Consider the following 16,623-nt stretch of genomic DNA (forward strand, 5'->3'; position numbering starts at 1 on the left):
AACTATGGATTAATTCTCTAGAGTCTAAAATCATGGCAATACTCTGTAGAATGTGTTCTAGCACCTTGCTACCTAAAGTGTGGTGCTAAGCGAGTGTCAGCAGCAATAACTTGGGGATTGTTAGAAATGCAAAATGCTAGGTTTACTGAATGAGAAACTCCATTTTAACACTGATATCCAGATGACTCATGTGCATATTAAAATTTGAGAAGCCCTGTTCCAGTGGTCAAGGGATTGGGCCCTACATTCCAAATTTGTACTCTGGCTCTGTCTAATGCTAGTGTCCTGAGCTTGGATTTTTAATATTGCACGTTATGTAACATTAAACTATACTAAACTCAGAGTCAGAATGCCTTGACCCCAGTCCTGAGTTTGACGACAATTAGTTGCTGGCTTTGGTGAAATCATTAAACCTGCATGGGTCTCTATTTCTTCACCTGTAAGGTAAAGGAGTAGATTAGTCTTCTTACAGCTCTGAATTCTGGAGTTTACCTTTTATTTTCCACACATGAGTTTTGTCACTTCTCATCTATTGAAATGCTCTGTTTTTGTCAAAGCTCACCAAATGTCTTCTAACCCACAAAGCTCACACCAGTTTCTTTCTTATTTGAAATTCTATGTTACTTTCTGTACTTTTTATCACTTTATTGTGTGCTAAATTTTCTCTAATTGTTTGATTTACTTATCGTTGCTTCCAAGCTTGGGACCATCCAGGATTCTCTATTTCTTATCTTTATTACATTATCATAGCACAAGGCACAGAGTAAATGCCCAATAGATCTTTGAAGAACGGGTGCCATGTTTTGAATGTTTTGAGAGAGGATATCTATAGATGCCACACTAGATAGTTTCAAACTCATTAATTTAGTTTTAAATTGGTCATGTTAAGCCATATATTTCATAGTGAGATAGATATGAAATATGTTAAATTAAGGTAGTCACATAATATCAATATCAGCTATCAAGTTAATAAATCCTAGTTGCTTTTAGAAGCAATTAACCCAATAGAATAATCAACTCAATAGAATAGGTCAGAGGAAAAGGAATGTATTGAGCTATCCTTCTGCTTCTGAGAATTTCCTTGCCTTAAAAAATTATTTGGAAACTTATGTATTCATATACATGTATACACACACATATATGCATGTATACATACAGGTATACATATACACACACACATATATATAAAGCCAATTAAGTTCTTTCACCCAAACAGTAAAACTCGATGCTGTATTTAATCTTTTACTGAGGGATGTTTTTTTAAAAAGAAGTTAAAAGTACTTTGGCACAAAGGTACCTGTTAAGATCTGTGAAGAGTCTGAGATTTTATGCTATCGGCAAGTTATCTACTAATAAATTAGCTTGCCATTTCCACTGCTGACAACCAACAATAAAAATATTGTGGTACTCACTTGGAAAAAGAAATTTTTTAAAAACCTTAAAAGGACAGAGGACATAAGACCTCTGTGTCAGAGAAAAAGGCCTGTATTAGTCACAGCACAGCAAGCAGCATGAGTATCAGCATATTTGTGTCAGTTCTCCTTGCCTCCAAGTCCCACGGTGGCAACGCAGATGGTCCCAGATGAATGCCTGTATGTGCAGTGGGTTGCATTACAGAAGAGGAACCCCAAGCTTAGAGAATCTGAATCTCTTACAGTAGCCAGGATGCATGCTTGCCTTTTGCTCTAGAGGAAGACATTATCTTTTTATTCTGGGTATAAATAAAGTATGTCTGCCATTTACTCCAAAGGGAGACACTATCTCTACATTCCAAGATAGTTGGGAACACAAGGCAGTCAGTGATTAGTTTCATAAGAAGTGCAGGAGTGCTAGGAACAAGTTCAGAATCATCTTCCAAGTGTATCACTCTTGATTCTATATAATAAGCAGATCAGAAATATTTCCAAGACCCTTGCTGTTACAGCAACTTCCCTTAAGCTTTATAAAGTTACAACATCCCTCTTTGTCTGAGGCAGAAATTTGATCTTGAGGTCAAACCAGAAATCATCCAACTTTGGGGCACAAATTATTTATTTATTTATTTTTCTTATTCTCCCCAAAGCCCCCCAGTACATATTTGTATACTCTACTAGCAGCCCTTCCGGTTGTGCTCTGCAGGATGCCACCTCAGCATGGCTTGATGAGCAGTACTAGGTCCACACCCAGGATCCGAACCAGCAAAACACCGGGATCCTGAAGGGGAGTGTGTGAACTTTACCACTCGGCCAAGGGGCTGGCCCCTGGGGCACAAATTATTGTCTGAGCAAAATGCAGAAGGGAATTTCCACTTAACCACGGAAGGCATGGTGGTTGGAAATTGGTGAAAGAGCAGCCATGGCTATTTGCCTTTTGGAGCATGTCAGTCTGACAGGAATGAAAGATCTTCCTGACAAAGGCAACAGGGTCATTTTCCTTGCTTGGGGAGTGGGATTTTGCTCCACGACATCTGGTCATCGGGAATGCAGGGACAGCCAATTGTCCTGAGCCTCTAGCTGTGTTTGTGAATCTTGGCACGGCACTGAGTTCTGACCATTCCACTCTCAAACACTCTAGACCAGTCAACACCTAAACAAACCATGTTTTAGACAGGAGCTTGTTCTGGGAGAGCAGCAGATGGCTGCTAAGCTCCTGTGTGCCTGCTTCAGGCCCAGGAGGAAAAACCTAGCAATTTGGCCAATTATTCATTTTACTTCTCTGGAATCCCATATGATTATTATGATTAATATTGTTTCCTGCCATCTATTTAAAACAAATTTCAGGGTATCCTTAGAGTGGAAGAAAAGTCCAAATGCAGACTTTGCTGTAACTTCTCGCTGTAAGTTCTTTGGTGGCAGAAGGGGTTAGTGGGGTGTTTTCTAGGTATCAACTTGTGTCATCATAATCTAAGTTTAATTTTTAACTTTACATATTAAAACAGTTCTATTTTGCTAATTTCTTGTGAGAAATCAACTGATAATTTTCTTTTTTTTAATCAGTTACTTACAATGCATCTTTAGACACCTTCATTTCCAGTACAACCAGCAAGACAAACACTGTGGTGCTGGCTTGGAGAGAGAAATCAAAAAAGCAACTTAAAATGACATCCTTCAACATTGCCCAGGGCATTCACGCTTTTGATTACCACTATTGGCTCAATTTAATTGGTATGTAAAATAAATCATGGTAACTATGAGGGCCTCAGAAATAGTCTGGGCTGCATATCTGTATGCACGGAGCCTCTCCACCTTGTTGCTTTACTGCCAGAGAGACCAACTTGAACAGCTCATGTTTTATTGCCTGAGAAAGCCTGATAATGATGCATTATGATGTGCAGTGTATATGAACTACATTGGGGTGAAAAATGAGAAAGTGCCCCAATGCTTTAATTAGTGTTTTTATTAGAGTTGGTAGGAATGTAAAATGATATAGAGAAAGAAGACAGTTTGCAAAGCGGCTGCCATTCGGCCATCTCTCTAGCCACCAAGTGTTCAACCCAAACAAATACATCATTTTCCTTGCTACTACACACACATACACACACACACACACACACACACACGCAGAATAGTGAACTGTGAAATGCAGGACATTTTTCAAGCATTTTTCAGAATACAAACTCTAATGCTTTTTGAAAATTTTCAGATTCTCCTAGCTTTAGTTTACTAAAGGAGAGTTGTTATTTTTATGTAAAAGAGTATATTTTAGCTGAGGAAATAAGCTATAAATGTTTTCAGGTATTAACTATTTAAATAAAATATTTGAACATTTTAAAAGCTGATAATTTGACATATTAGTTCAAAATTGTAAAAAAGTGAAGTAGTATTGAAAAATTAACAGGGTAGTTACAGAGACCCTACAGAGGCCCATCTGTAGGGCCTATAGAATGGGTCATATTAATCCTCATTCAATAATTATCATTGACATAAAGACTATGATATCAGCCAGGGGGCTGAGTCTCTAAAATCCCTAACAATAATAGCTGACTGTCATGGTAAAAGATACCTTGAATATGAACTTGGGAATATGCCAACAGCAACTTTTCAAAGAGTATTGTAGATTTGCCAGGGAAGACTGGTGGGATTGGTGAATTGAGTTTGGAAGGACTCAAATGTCAACCATTTCATAGATTCATAGATTCATCATTTCAGCCCCCTTGTGCTAATCTCTACTTTGTACCTGGAATAATGCTGGAAAAATAAGCTCCACAGTCAGCCCTAAACCAGGGAACAAGAAAGAGTGCTTTACTGGGTCTTCACAGGCCTGAGGAAGCTCTGTGCTCCTGCTCTGGACAGGCTCCCTGAATGTAGCCAATTCGTGTTCCATTCTCTCAATAAAGCAGGTCGAAAGCACATGGATGCTGCTTCGTTGCTTGTAAATACTTGATTATTTACATGACAGTGAACATAATTTGTTTCCTTATACTTTTTCATCAATTTGGAAACCTTAAATATTATTTTAGTTCTTTCTTACTTACATTCCCAGACTGAGCTGACTGGAGAGGAGAAACATTGGGACAAGGAAGCAGAATTTTGTCCCCTCCTGGTTGGCCTGCTGGTTGCCTCCTAAATAGGACTGTCGTGTCCTTTCACCTCATGCGTACCCCTTCCTCCTACTCCCTCCTTTTCAATTATTTTGAATGATAGAACTCATGCCCTGTTAGCCTGGGCCGTTGGGCAATGACAAGATTTTCCTTCCTTCGAGATAGGGTACCTTAGCGCCCAGAAGGCATTTATCAACCTACGGATATGTGATAAACTCATTTCTACAAAAAGATGCCATGTTATTAAAAAGATCTTTTTCTTTTGAATTCTGATTAGCAACTGCTGGCACTAACAATAAAGTTGGCCTTTGGAACCCCTACGTTGTCTCTAAGCCAGTCGGTGTTCTCTGGGGCCACTCAGCCAGTGTAATAGCTGTCCAATTCTTTGCTGCAAGAAAACAACTTTTCAGCTTCTCCAAAGATAAAGTAAGTAACATTGTGCATTTAATTTATTTAGTTCTGCCTCCTCAGTTCCTACCCAAATCTATCCTGGGTTCTGAATTCCTCTGAGAGATGGTATAGATTTTTAAAATATACTGGCTAGCTACTATGTCTTTGAAAGTCTCTATTTGGAAAAGATATTGATGGTCACCTAACAATATCTCTGGGCACCTAGACAACGTATTTCATTAAAAAATTTTTTTGAGCCATGGATTCATGAATTTAATCCATGAAGAGAAGGGTGAATAATAGACATTGGTGACAGCTTCTGAGACTCTTCAGGTGAACCTGACTTTTTATTTTATTCTAAAGTGGTACATGATATGTAAAACTTATATAGAAATTCATCTTCAACTCCTTAGCCTCACCCCACCCGTAAGTCCTGCCAAACTTGCATATTTTACTGTAGACTTATCACAAAAATCTCCCTTTCTCTTAAACTTCATCAATCAACTGCCACTTCCCCTTGATTCTACCATCAAAATATGTTCATCAGCCTCACCTCTCCCTCTCAGCTGCCACTGCTCTAATTCAAAATCTCATTTTCCTTTCCCCAAAGCACTACAAATGTTTCCTAGCTTGTCTCCCTTCTCTCAGGTTGGTCTGACCTCCATCTGCCCTCTATTCTGCTAATTAAGTCGTTTGTAAGACAAGTTCTTCAATCTCCCATCCTTGCCCTCCATCTCCATATCAACTCTAAAATTCTTAACCTCTGATACAGAGGCTCCCCTGGTCTCCCAGTCCCCTTCACTTCCTGGTTTTCTCTTCCACCCGTTTAAGGCTCCAGCCATATCAAACCGTTGGCTGTGTTCACCACGTGATCTCATGACTTTGCAACACGCTCTTCCTTTTGCCTTCAGTTCTCTCTCTGCCATGATCAATTGACAAATGCCTATTTTTCCTGGTAGTTTCAGACATTCTGGAGTCTTTCTTGCAGACTTAGGTGTTTCTTTCTCTGTACTCCATTGTACCTATGTCCCCCTCATTAGAGCATGTGTCATCTTGTACTGAAATGATTAGTTTGCTTTTTTAAGCAGCAGGGTCAGTGTCTTTTCAGCTTGTATACTTGGTATCTATCACAATGCTTAGTACCTTGTAGTGTTTATTGAGTGATTATTTGTTGACCGCTTGAAGTGAAGACACCTTACTGAGAATCTAAGGTTCCAATGAAACTTAGAGAAGACTTTTTTTGATGCCCTGGTCAGATTTAGTTGTTTCAATTTTCGAGACGTTTAGCACTTTGTCTTAACCTCCATTATGGAATTTAACACAATGTGACTTGCATACTGGAGGGTTGTATATGCACATTGTATCTTTCACTAGACTTTGAATGCTTAAAGGCAAAAATTATTTGTTAAATTCATTTCTCTGTTTCCCAGGACCTATCACATATTAATGTACATTGAACACATGTTGAATATGATATGTAAAATAGTCTAACTGTCAACTAACTGACAGAATTTGTGAAGTTAGCGACTATGTCTTTTTTGGATTGTGCCATACACGTAGTAGGCCCTCAACAAATCTTAAATGAATGAATCTCTGTTAAACATAAATTGAAAGAAATACCAGGTATTTATCATTACAGAATTCTCTGGAAGGCTTTATTTAAAAGCAAGTGAAAAAATATCCTTAGAGTCAGAATTGATTGTGTACAACTACCAGCAGTGTTACGACTCCCTGACTTCCTCCCAAGCAGTTTTATCATTCTATTTTTGCTTTGACTTCTAAACCATTACATTATAATAAAGCTTGTCATGCTGTCTTTCACATTAGTCTAAATCCACTCACTTTGATAAACGCATGATAATCTGGGCCTTTGTGTCTTCACAACACACAACAGGGCTTTCTGCTACCAGGTTAAGCCTTGGCTTTATTGTCATAAAGTTATTTTGGGTATTTTATGCGACTAGAGTTAAGTCAGGGAACAGGGAAAATGAAAGAAAGCATCCTTTTTTCAAAGAGCCTTTGATTGAGCCATGTTTTGGTCAATGAGTTGCTAAATCAGAGGATTTTCAGACCAAAGCAATTTAGATCTAAATAATTTGCTCTGAAAATTATCTGAGATTCCAGTTCTTTTTTGGAAGACTGCTCAGTTGCCAATTTCTAGCGGTGATTAAACAATAAGTTTATCCCTATAGAATTTGATGTCATGCTAAATAATTGCCCAACTGCAGTTTGCTTTGGACTCCAAAACTGCCTCAGAAGATGGCAGTCACGGATGGCAAGGCCCTGCTGGAAGCCAGCAATTTGGTCATTTGGAGGACAAATCACCACGGGGACTAAAAGGACTGTCAAAGCCTAGGGGAAGTCTCTCTGTTGGGGGTTGACATTCCCACCAGTGAGCCTGATTAGGCTTTTCTATTGCTTCTAACTCTTCTCTCCTGGGCTGCTAATCCTGATTTGGCCACCAGAATCAGGTCAGTTTGTAACTTAATCCTTTGTTTGAGCTTCTGATTTTTTGCTAGAGCCTGGTTTTTGTATTGTAGACCCAAGGGTGAGAAGAAAAATGCCAAGTCAGACTTTTGTGCTGGTGACTGCATCTTATCTGGTTGTCTTGCTTTCCCTTCTGCATCCCCTTCCCCCTCAACTTCCCTCTATCCATCCACAAACAAAGGCATTTTTATTTTGTTTAAATTACACAAATGGGTTTATACCCTCCTATAAAAATTACAAATAAGGAAGCAAAAAGTGAATAGTCCTTTTGCTTACTTCCTCTTCAAATCAATTCCTCTCCCAAGAAATAGCTATTTTTAACACTTGGTGTGTATCTTTTCATATTGTTTTACTATATACCTAATGTGTTATATATTATAATATTGTGTTGCAACAATATATGGTATTTTTATACTATATTATTATATATAACATCCTATGTGTGTGTACAAATACAAGGTAGAATTTAATATTACTTTTCATGTAAATGATATCACAGGAGTCATATTTTTCTGCAACTTGCTTTTCCCTAAACAATCTCTCCTGGAGGTTTCTCTGTGTGAGTATACATAGATCTGACTTTTTACCTGCTACATAGTAACTTATAGCATGGATGGCCACAACTTAATTATTCAATCACCTGTTGATTAAAAGAGATATTGATTGTAACTTTTTATCTTTATAAACCAATGATCTCACACACACACACACACACACACACACACACACACATTATTAAGACTCGTAAGTAAATTTCTTTGCGATAAGTTCCTAGAGGTGATGCTGTTGGGTCAACAGGGATGTACTTCTCGGGGCATTTTCATAAATATTGCTGATTTCAATTCAGAAATGTGGTACTAATTGCAATACTCATCAGAGATGTGTGTGGCTATTTCCCCACTCTCTTGTCGAGAAGTGGATACCATTCATTTGTTCACTTTTTTGTGAATCTAATGGACAAAACATTAAGATGAATTTCTATTTCAAATGTTTATTGACCATTTATATTTCTTGCTTTTTGTGCATTATCTGATCATGCCCTTTATCTTATTAACTAGACTCTGTCTTTTTCTTATTGATTTGTAGTTTGAAAAATATTTTGATTATCCTTTGGTTATTACATGTGATGTAAATATCGTACCTCTTTCAAGCATGTATCTTTTAACTTAGGTTGTTTTTTTGGTCCAAAAGTTTTCCATTTTTATAAAATTGAAATTTTATAAATAAAATAAAATAAGGGGATCTCGTCAAGATGGTGGCCTGAGTAGACGTTGAACTCATCTCCTCCCATGAACACAACCAGGTTACAACTATTTTTGGAAAAATTGCCCCGGATTGAAAACTGAAAACTGGATGAAAAGAACTCCCACAAGGGACAGTTCTGACTAAGGCAGAAGGGGCAGAAATTCCTGCTGGAGAGGAAAAAATCCACCTTTGGGAGCAGCAGAGCTTCTCAGCTGGCCAGGCAGGAGCCACCCTAAGGTACGCAGCCCTCCCTGGATGAGTGAGGTCTGGAGCAAGGGCTGATACTGCTACAAGCATCCTTCAGACTCAGCCCAAATGAGATGGGGGTCTTACTGTCTGGCTTTGCTGGCTATTAACTGCAGTGAGGATACCCCCAGAAAACCTATCGGTCAAAAGCTGAAAAGACCCAGGTCTTAAAGGGCCCACACACAAACTGTCTCATTGCAGCAACCTAAAATCACCAGAGAGAAGGCTGACAGTCCTTTGGTGAAATGAGACTCACCTTGTGGGCTCTGGGGGCATCTTGGTGAGAGGAGGGACCTCTCTGGAGACTGAGACATTGGTGGGGGCCATTGTTCTGAGCTGGTCCAGGTGTGCTGACACTGACCCTGGTGGGTGCCATTGAGGTTCATCCTTTGGCCTGTTAGCCCAGGGATCTGCCGTGCCCACTAGAGCACAGATTTAATTCAGTTCAGCCAGGGCAGGCAACCCACCCTAGAGATCGACCCCACCTAACAGCAAGCCCTGAGGCTACTTTTCAGCCTGCATTGACTGGGTACCTTGATCCTCTACAGGCAAGCGAGTGTGTCTGCCTCTGTGGGGCAGGGCCTGTGTGAGGACCAGGTGAACTGTGGGGGGCACTGGTGGAGAGGTGCGGGCCTCTGCAGTGTGGTGTCAGAGTATGCTTCGGGGGGTTAAGTGTGCATGGACCAGGACTGTGTTGATGTGTCCGTCGTCCTGTGGGGGGTGAGGCTTATCAGTGGCAGAAGACCTGTGCTTCACAAATAGCCATAAAAAGGATCAGCTCCACCTTCCAAAGCCTGAAACAATTGAGTGCCACCTGCCAAGGGCCAGCCCCACTCAGCTGCACTCCTAAGAGAACTGACAACAGCCTTGCCTACCACAACTGTAAGCCCCTGAGCCCAGGAACCAGCTACACTGGGTAACAACCCAGTTAAGAGGAAAACTGCAATAGAGGTAGGCTGATGGACTTTGTAGCCAACAGTGCTGAGGCTCCCCAAGCCAGATTTACAAACAGCTGGCCAGGGAAGGAAAGACTAGACTCCTTGGGTACCTGCAGTGGGAGCAACCCTGCCACAGCAGAAGGACACAAGTAGCCCACAAAGGGGTCACTCCTGGATCATTTGGACTGGTGATGAGAGGGAAGCACACTGCTGGGCCTCATAAGGCATCTGATACATAAGGCCACTTCTCCAAGATCAGGAGACATAGCTGACTCACCTAATACATAGAAACAAGCACAGAGAAAGAGGCATAATGAGGAGACAAAGGAATACTTTCCAAGCAAGGGAACAGTACAAAATCCCAGAAAAAGGACTAAATGAAATAGAAACAAGTGACCTACTTGACAAAGAGTTCAAAAAAAAAATCATGAGGATGCTCACAGAAATGGGGAGAAGATTGAATGAACACAGTGAGCACATTAGCAAAGAACTGGAAGATATAAAAAACAAACCAATCAGAAATGAAGAACACAATACTGGAAATGAGAAATTCACTAGAGGGACTCCAGAGTAGAGGAGGCAGAAGAATGGATCAGCAAGCTAGCGGAAAGAATAGGGGAAATCACCCAAGCAGAACAGAAAAGAGGAAAAAGAATTAGACAGAATGAAAACAGTTTGAGGGAACTCTGGGACAATATCGAGTGTGCTAACATTAAGATTATAGGTGTCCCAGAAGGAGAAGAGAGAGACAAAGGGGAAGAAAATTTTTTTGTAGAAATAATGGAGGAAAATTTTCCTAACCTGAGGAATGAAACAGACATCCAAGTTCAGGAAGCACAGAGAGCTCCAAACAAGATAAGCCCAAAGAGGCCCACACCAAGACATATTCTAATTAAAATGTCCAAAATTAAAGACAAACAGAAAATCCTAAAAGCAGCAAGAGAAAGGCCACAAGTGACATATAAAGGGAAGCCCATCAGGCTATGAGCGGACTTCTCAGCCGAGACCCTACAGGTGAGAAGAGAATGGCACGACATATTTAAAGTACTAAAAGGAGAAAACCTACAACCAAGAATACTCTATCCATCAAGGTTGTCATTCAGAATGGAAAGAGAGATAAAGAGCTTCCCAGACAAGCAGAAATTAAAGGAGTTTATCACCAAGAAACAAGTTCTGCGAGAAATGTTGACGGGACTTATTTAAGTGGGAAAGTGATGGCCACAAATAGAGATTAAAAAAAAAATTGTCAAAAAAACAAAACGAGAACAACAAAATCACTTGTAAGGTAAAAATATAGTAAAGGTAGCAGATCGACTACCTGTAAAGATAATATGAAGGTTAAAAGACAAATGTACTAAAATCACCTATTTCAATGATAAGAGGGTAATGGATAGACACACACTAAAGACGAGACAATATATGATTTGAAAAACACATAATGTGGGAAGAGGGGAGTGAAAAAGTAGAGCTTTTAGAAAGAGGTCAAGCTAAAGAGTCTATCAACTCAATATAGACTTTTATATGCATAGAATATTAAATAGGATCCTCATGGTAAGCACAAATCAGAAACCTATAACAAGCAAGAAAAAAGTAATACAAAAAAAAAATCAAACATATTACTAAAGACAGCCACCAAACCACAAGGGAAGAGAGCAAGAGAAAAAGAAAGGAACAGAGAAGAACTACTAAAACACCCAGAAAAAACAAAAAGGGACAAAATGGCAATAAATGCATATTTATCAATAGCTACTTTAAATGTCAATGGACTAAATGGTCCAATCAAATGCCATAGGGTGGCCAATTGGATAAAAAAACAAGACCCATGTATATGCTGCATACAAGAGACACACTTCAGTCCTAAAGACACTCACAAACTGAAAGTGAAAGGATGGAAAAAGATTTTCCAAGCAAATGGCAAAGAAAAGAAAGTGGGGGTAGCAATACTTAGACAAAATGGACTTTAAAACAAAAACTGTAACAAGAGACAAAGATGGGCACTACATAATGATAAAGGGAACAATCCAACAAGAAAATATAACACTTGTAAATATCTATGCACCCAACATAGGAGCACCTAAATATATAAAGCAATTATTGACAGACATGAAAGAAGAAATGAAAAGTAACACAATAATAGCAGGGGACTTTAACACTCTACTTACTTCAATGGATAGATCATCCAAACAGAAGATCAGTAAGGAAACACTGGCTTAGTGTTTCCTTAGACCAGATGGACTTAGTAGATATATACAGAACATTCCATCCAAAAACCACACAGAATACACATGCTTTTCAAATGCACTTGGAACATTCTACAGGATTGATCACATATTAGGCCACAAAACAAGTCTCAATAAATTTAAGAAGATTGAAATAATACCATGCATCTTTTCTGACCACAAAGGTATGAAACTAGAAATCAATTACAGGAAGAGAACCAGAAAAGCCACAAAAATGTGGAGATTAAACAAAATGCTACTGAACAATGATTGGGTCAATGAAGAAATCAAAGAAGAAATCAAAAAATTCCTAGAGACAAATGAAAATGAAAACACGGCATGCCAAAATCTGTGGGCTACAGCAAAAGCGGTTCTAAGAGGGAAGTTTATAGCAATTCAGGCCTACCTCAACAAAGGAGAAAAATCCACACAGACAATCTAAAAGCACATCTAAAGGTGCTGGAAAAAGAACAACAAACAAAGCCCAAAATCAGCAGAAGGAAGGAAATAATAAAAATCAGAGCAGAAATAAATGAAATAGAGACTAAAAAACAATACAAAAAATTAAGGAAACCAAGAGCTGATTCTTCAAAAAGATAAACAAAATTGAGAAACCCTTAGCTAGACTCACCAAGAAAAAGAGAGAGAAGCCTCAAATAAATAAAATCGGAAAGGAAAGAGGAGAGATTATAACGGACACCTCAGAATACAAAAGATAATAAGAGAATACTATGAAAAGCTACATGCCAACAAATTGGATAATCTGGAAGAAATGGATAAATTCTTAGAGACATGCAACCTTCCAAAACTGGACCAAGAAGAAGTAGAAAATTTGAATAGACTGATCACCAGTAAGGAGATCGAAACAGCAATCAAAAACCTCCCCCAAAATAAAAGCCCAGGACCAGATGGCTTCCCTGGTCAATTCTACCAAAAGTTCAGAGAAGACTTAATACCTATCCTTGTCAAACTCTTCCACAAAATTGAAGAGGAGGGGAAGCTTCCTAGCTCATTCTACGAAGCCAACATTATCCTGATACCGAAACCAGACAAGGACAACACAAAAAAAGAAAATTACAGGCCAATATCACTGATGAACATTGATGCAAAAATCCTCATCAAAATACTAGCAAATTGAATGCAACAATACATTAAAAAGATCATACATCATGATCGAGTGGGTTTCATTCCAGGGATGCAGGGATGGTTCAACATCTGCAAATCTATCAACATGATACACCACGTTAACAAAATGAACAATAAAAATCACATGATCATCTCAATAGATGCAGAGAAAGCATTTGACAAGATACAGCATCCATTTATGAGAAAAACTCTAAATAAATTGGGTATAGAAGGAAAATACCTTAACATAATAAAGGCCATATATGACAAACTCACAGCAAATATCATTCTCAATGGAGAAAAACTGAAAGCTATCCGTTTAAGAACAGGAACCAGACAAGGATGCCCACTGTCACCACTCTTATTTAACATAGTGTTGGAAGTCCTAGCCAGAACAATCAGGCAAGAAAAAGAAATAAAAGGGATCCACATTGGAAAAGAAGAAGTGAAACTGTCACTCTTTGCAGACGACATGATTTTATATCTAGAAAACCCTAAAGAGTCCACTAAAAAACTTTTAGAAACAATAAAGGAATACAGTCAAGTTGCGGGATACAAAATCAACATACAAAAATTGATTGTGTTTCTATACACTAACAGCGAAGTAGCAGAAAGAGAAATTAAGAATACAATCCCAATTACAATTATGACAAATTCCTAGGAATAAACTTAACCAAAGAGGTGAAAGATCTGTACACTGAAAACTATAAAACATTGCTGAAAGAAATTGAAAAAGACACAAATAAATGGAAAGATATTCTGTGCTCTTGGACTGGAAGAATTAACATTGTTAAAATGTCCATATTTCCTAAAGCAATCTATAGATTCAACTCAATCCCTATCAAAGTTCCAACAACATTTTTTTACAGAAGTAGAACAAAGAATCCTAAAATTTATACGGAACAACTAAAGACCTTGGATAGCCAAAGGATTCCTCAGAAAAAAGAACAAAGCTGGAAGCATCACACTCCCTGATTTCAAAATATACTACAAAGCCATAGGAACCCAAACAGCATGGTACTGGCACAAAAACAGACACACAGATCAATGGAACAGAAGGAAGAGCCCAGAAGTAAACCCACACATTTATGGGCAGCTAATATTCGACAAGGGAGCCAAGAGCATATGATGGAGAAAGGAGAGTCTCTTCAATAAATGGTGTTGGGAAAACTGGACAGCCACATGCAAAAGAATGAAAGTAAACCATTCCCTTACACCATGCACAAAAATCAACTCAAAATGGATTAAAGACTTGAAGGTAAGACCCGAACCATGAAGCTTCTGGAAGATAACATAGGCAATACGCTCTTTGACATCGGTCTGAGCAGCATATTTTCACGTCCCATGTCTGAGCGGGCAAGGGAAACAAAAGAAAAAATGCACAAATGGGACTACATCAAACTAAAAAGCTTCTGCACAGCAAAGGAAACCATCAACAAAATGAAAAGACAACCTAACAATTGGGAGAAGATATTTGCAAACCATATATTAGATAAGGGGTTAATATCCAAAATATACAAAGAACTCATACAGCTCAACAACAAAAAACCCAAGAATCCAACTGAAAAATGGGCAAAAGATCTGAACAGAGATTTCTCCGAAGAAGATATACAGATGGCCAACAGGCATATGAAAAGATGCTCAAAATCATTAGCTATCAGGGAAATGCAAATCAAAACTACAATGAGGTATCACCTCACTCTGGTCAGAATGGCTGTAATTAACAAGACAGGAAACAGCAAATGTTGGAGAGGGTTTGGAGAGAAGGGAGCCCTTGTTCACTGCTGGTGGGAATGCAAACTGGTGCAGCCACTATGGAAAGCAGTATGGAGTATCCTCAGAAAATTAAGGATAGATCTACCATATGATCCAGCTATCCCACTGCTGGGTATTTATCCAAAGAACTTGAAAACACAAAGGCATAAAGATACTTGCACCTCTATGTGTTCATTGCAGCATTATACACAATAGCCAAGACTTGGAAGCAACCTAGGTGCCCATCAAGGGAGAAATAGATACAGAAGATGTGGTATTTATGCACGATGGACTACTACTCAGCCATAAGAAATGATGAAATCTGGCCATTTTGTGACAACATGGATGGACCTTGAGGGTGTTTTGCTGAGTGAAATAAGTCAGAAGGAGAAAGTGAAATACCATATGATCTCACTCATAACTAGAAGATAAAAACAACAACAAACACATAGTATTGGAGATTGGATTGGTGGTTACTGTAGGAGAAGGGGGGAGAGGGGAGGGCAAAAGGGGTGATTAGGCTCACATGTGAGGGGATGGACTATAATTAGTTTTTGGGTGGTGAACATGATGTAATCTACACAGAATTCGAAATATATTATGATGTACATCCAAAAATAAATAAATTAATTAATTACAAAAAAGAAACAAAAAAATTTAAAAAATAAAATTTTTATAAAATTTTATAAAATATTCTTTATTTTCTGCTAATGCTTTTTCTCTTGTTGAATTATTTTTGCATAAAGTTTTTATTTTCTACAAATGGATAGCCAAGATTATTTTTCGAACAATTTGTCTCTCTCACTGGTTTGAAATGCCATTATTTTCATCATTTGCATGACTGTCTATACTGTGTTTAGACAAATGACTTTGTTTCTGCATGCTTCATTCTTGCCATTAGTCTACTTGCCTTCTCCTAGATTAATACACCGCTACTTACCCACCATGGTTTTATTGTATATTTTGATACTTATTATGGCAATTCTTGCTTGTTTTTCTTTTTCAATTTTAACTATCCTTTGCCATTTTATCCTTCCAAGTAAATTTTAGGATCACTATTCATGTTTCATGAAAACTATATTAGTGTTTAGATTGGAGTCTAACTAAATATGATGGTATTTGACATCTTTAAAATATTGAAAAAGCGCTCCCTGTATCTCCCCATTTACCCATTCTTTTAACTGTCTTTCAGAAAAATTTTACACACAAATTTCTTTCCCATTCCTTGTTCAGGTTTTTCCTCCATGTTTCAGGAGGCACGCTTATCATATTCTTGACTTTAAAAGACGTATTTCTAATGGGGGTGTTTCCACTCTCTTTATAACCCATATGTTGAGTTTTTAATTTTAACGTAGTTTTTTTTTTTTTTTTCCAAAACATTTTTTTAACTGCCTGGTAATTTTGGATAGTCTTTTGTTGCTTGCTTATCTTGGGAACTTTGACTTTTAGCTCTTTAATTTCACATTAATCATTTTATATTCTTATCTAATAATTCCAATATATGGAGTCGTTGGTGGCCCAAAGCTGATATTTGTTATTTTGGTGATTCTCTCTCATGGTGACTTGTTTCTTATTATGTTTGGTTATCTGTTATGGTTACTTCATTTCTTGCTGTTGCTAAACTGTAGGCATTTTGAGGAACTCAGTTGAAGGTGCTTTCCTCCAGAGAAGATTTGTATTTGTTTCTGCGAGGTGGAGA

The 16,623-nt window shown here is 38.3% G+C and overlaps 1 protein-coding gene across 1 annotated transcript in view; it reads left to right on the forward strand.

The window, feature by feature from the left end:
* WDR49 (WD repeat domain 49) overlaps positions 1–16,623 on the forward strand; it is a 523,215-nt gene that overhangs the window by 46,116 nt on the left and 460,476 nt on the right. The window contains 2 exon segments of the mRNA XM_070509548.1: positions 2,976–3,143; positions 4,797–4,945. Coding sequence (XP_070365649.1) covers positions 2,976–3,143; positions 4,797–4,945 — 317 coding nt within the window.

Source organism: Equus asinus, chromosome 5, assembly GCF_041296235.1.
Source record: "Equus asinus isolate D_3611 breed Donkey chromosome 5, EquAss-T2T_v2, whole genome shotgun sequence".
Lineage (NCBI taxonomy): Eukaryota > Metazoa > Chordata > Mammalia > Perissodactyla > Equidae > Equus > Equus asinus.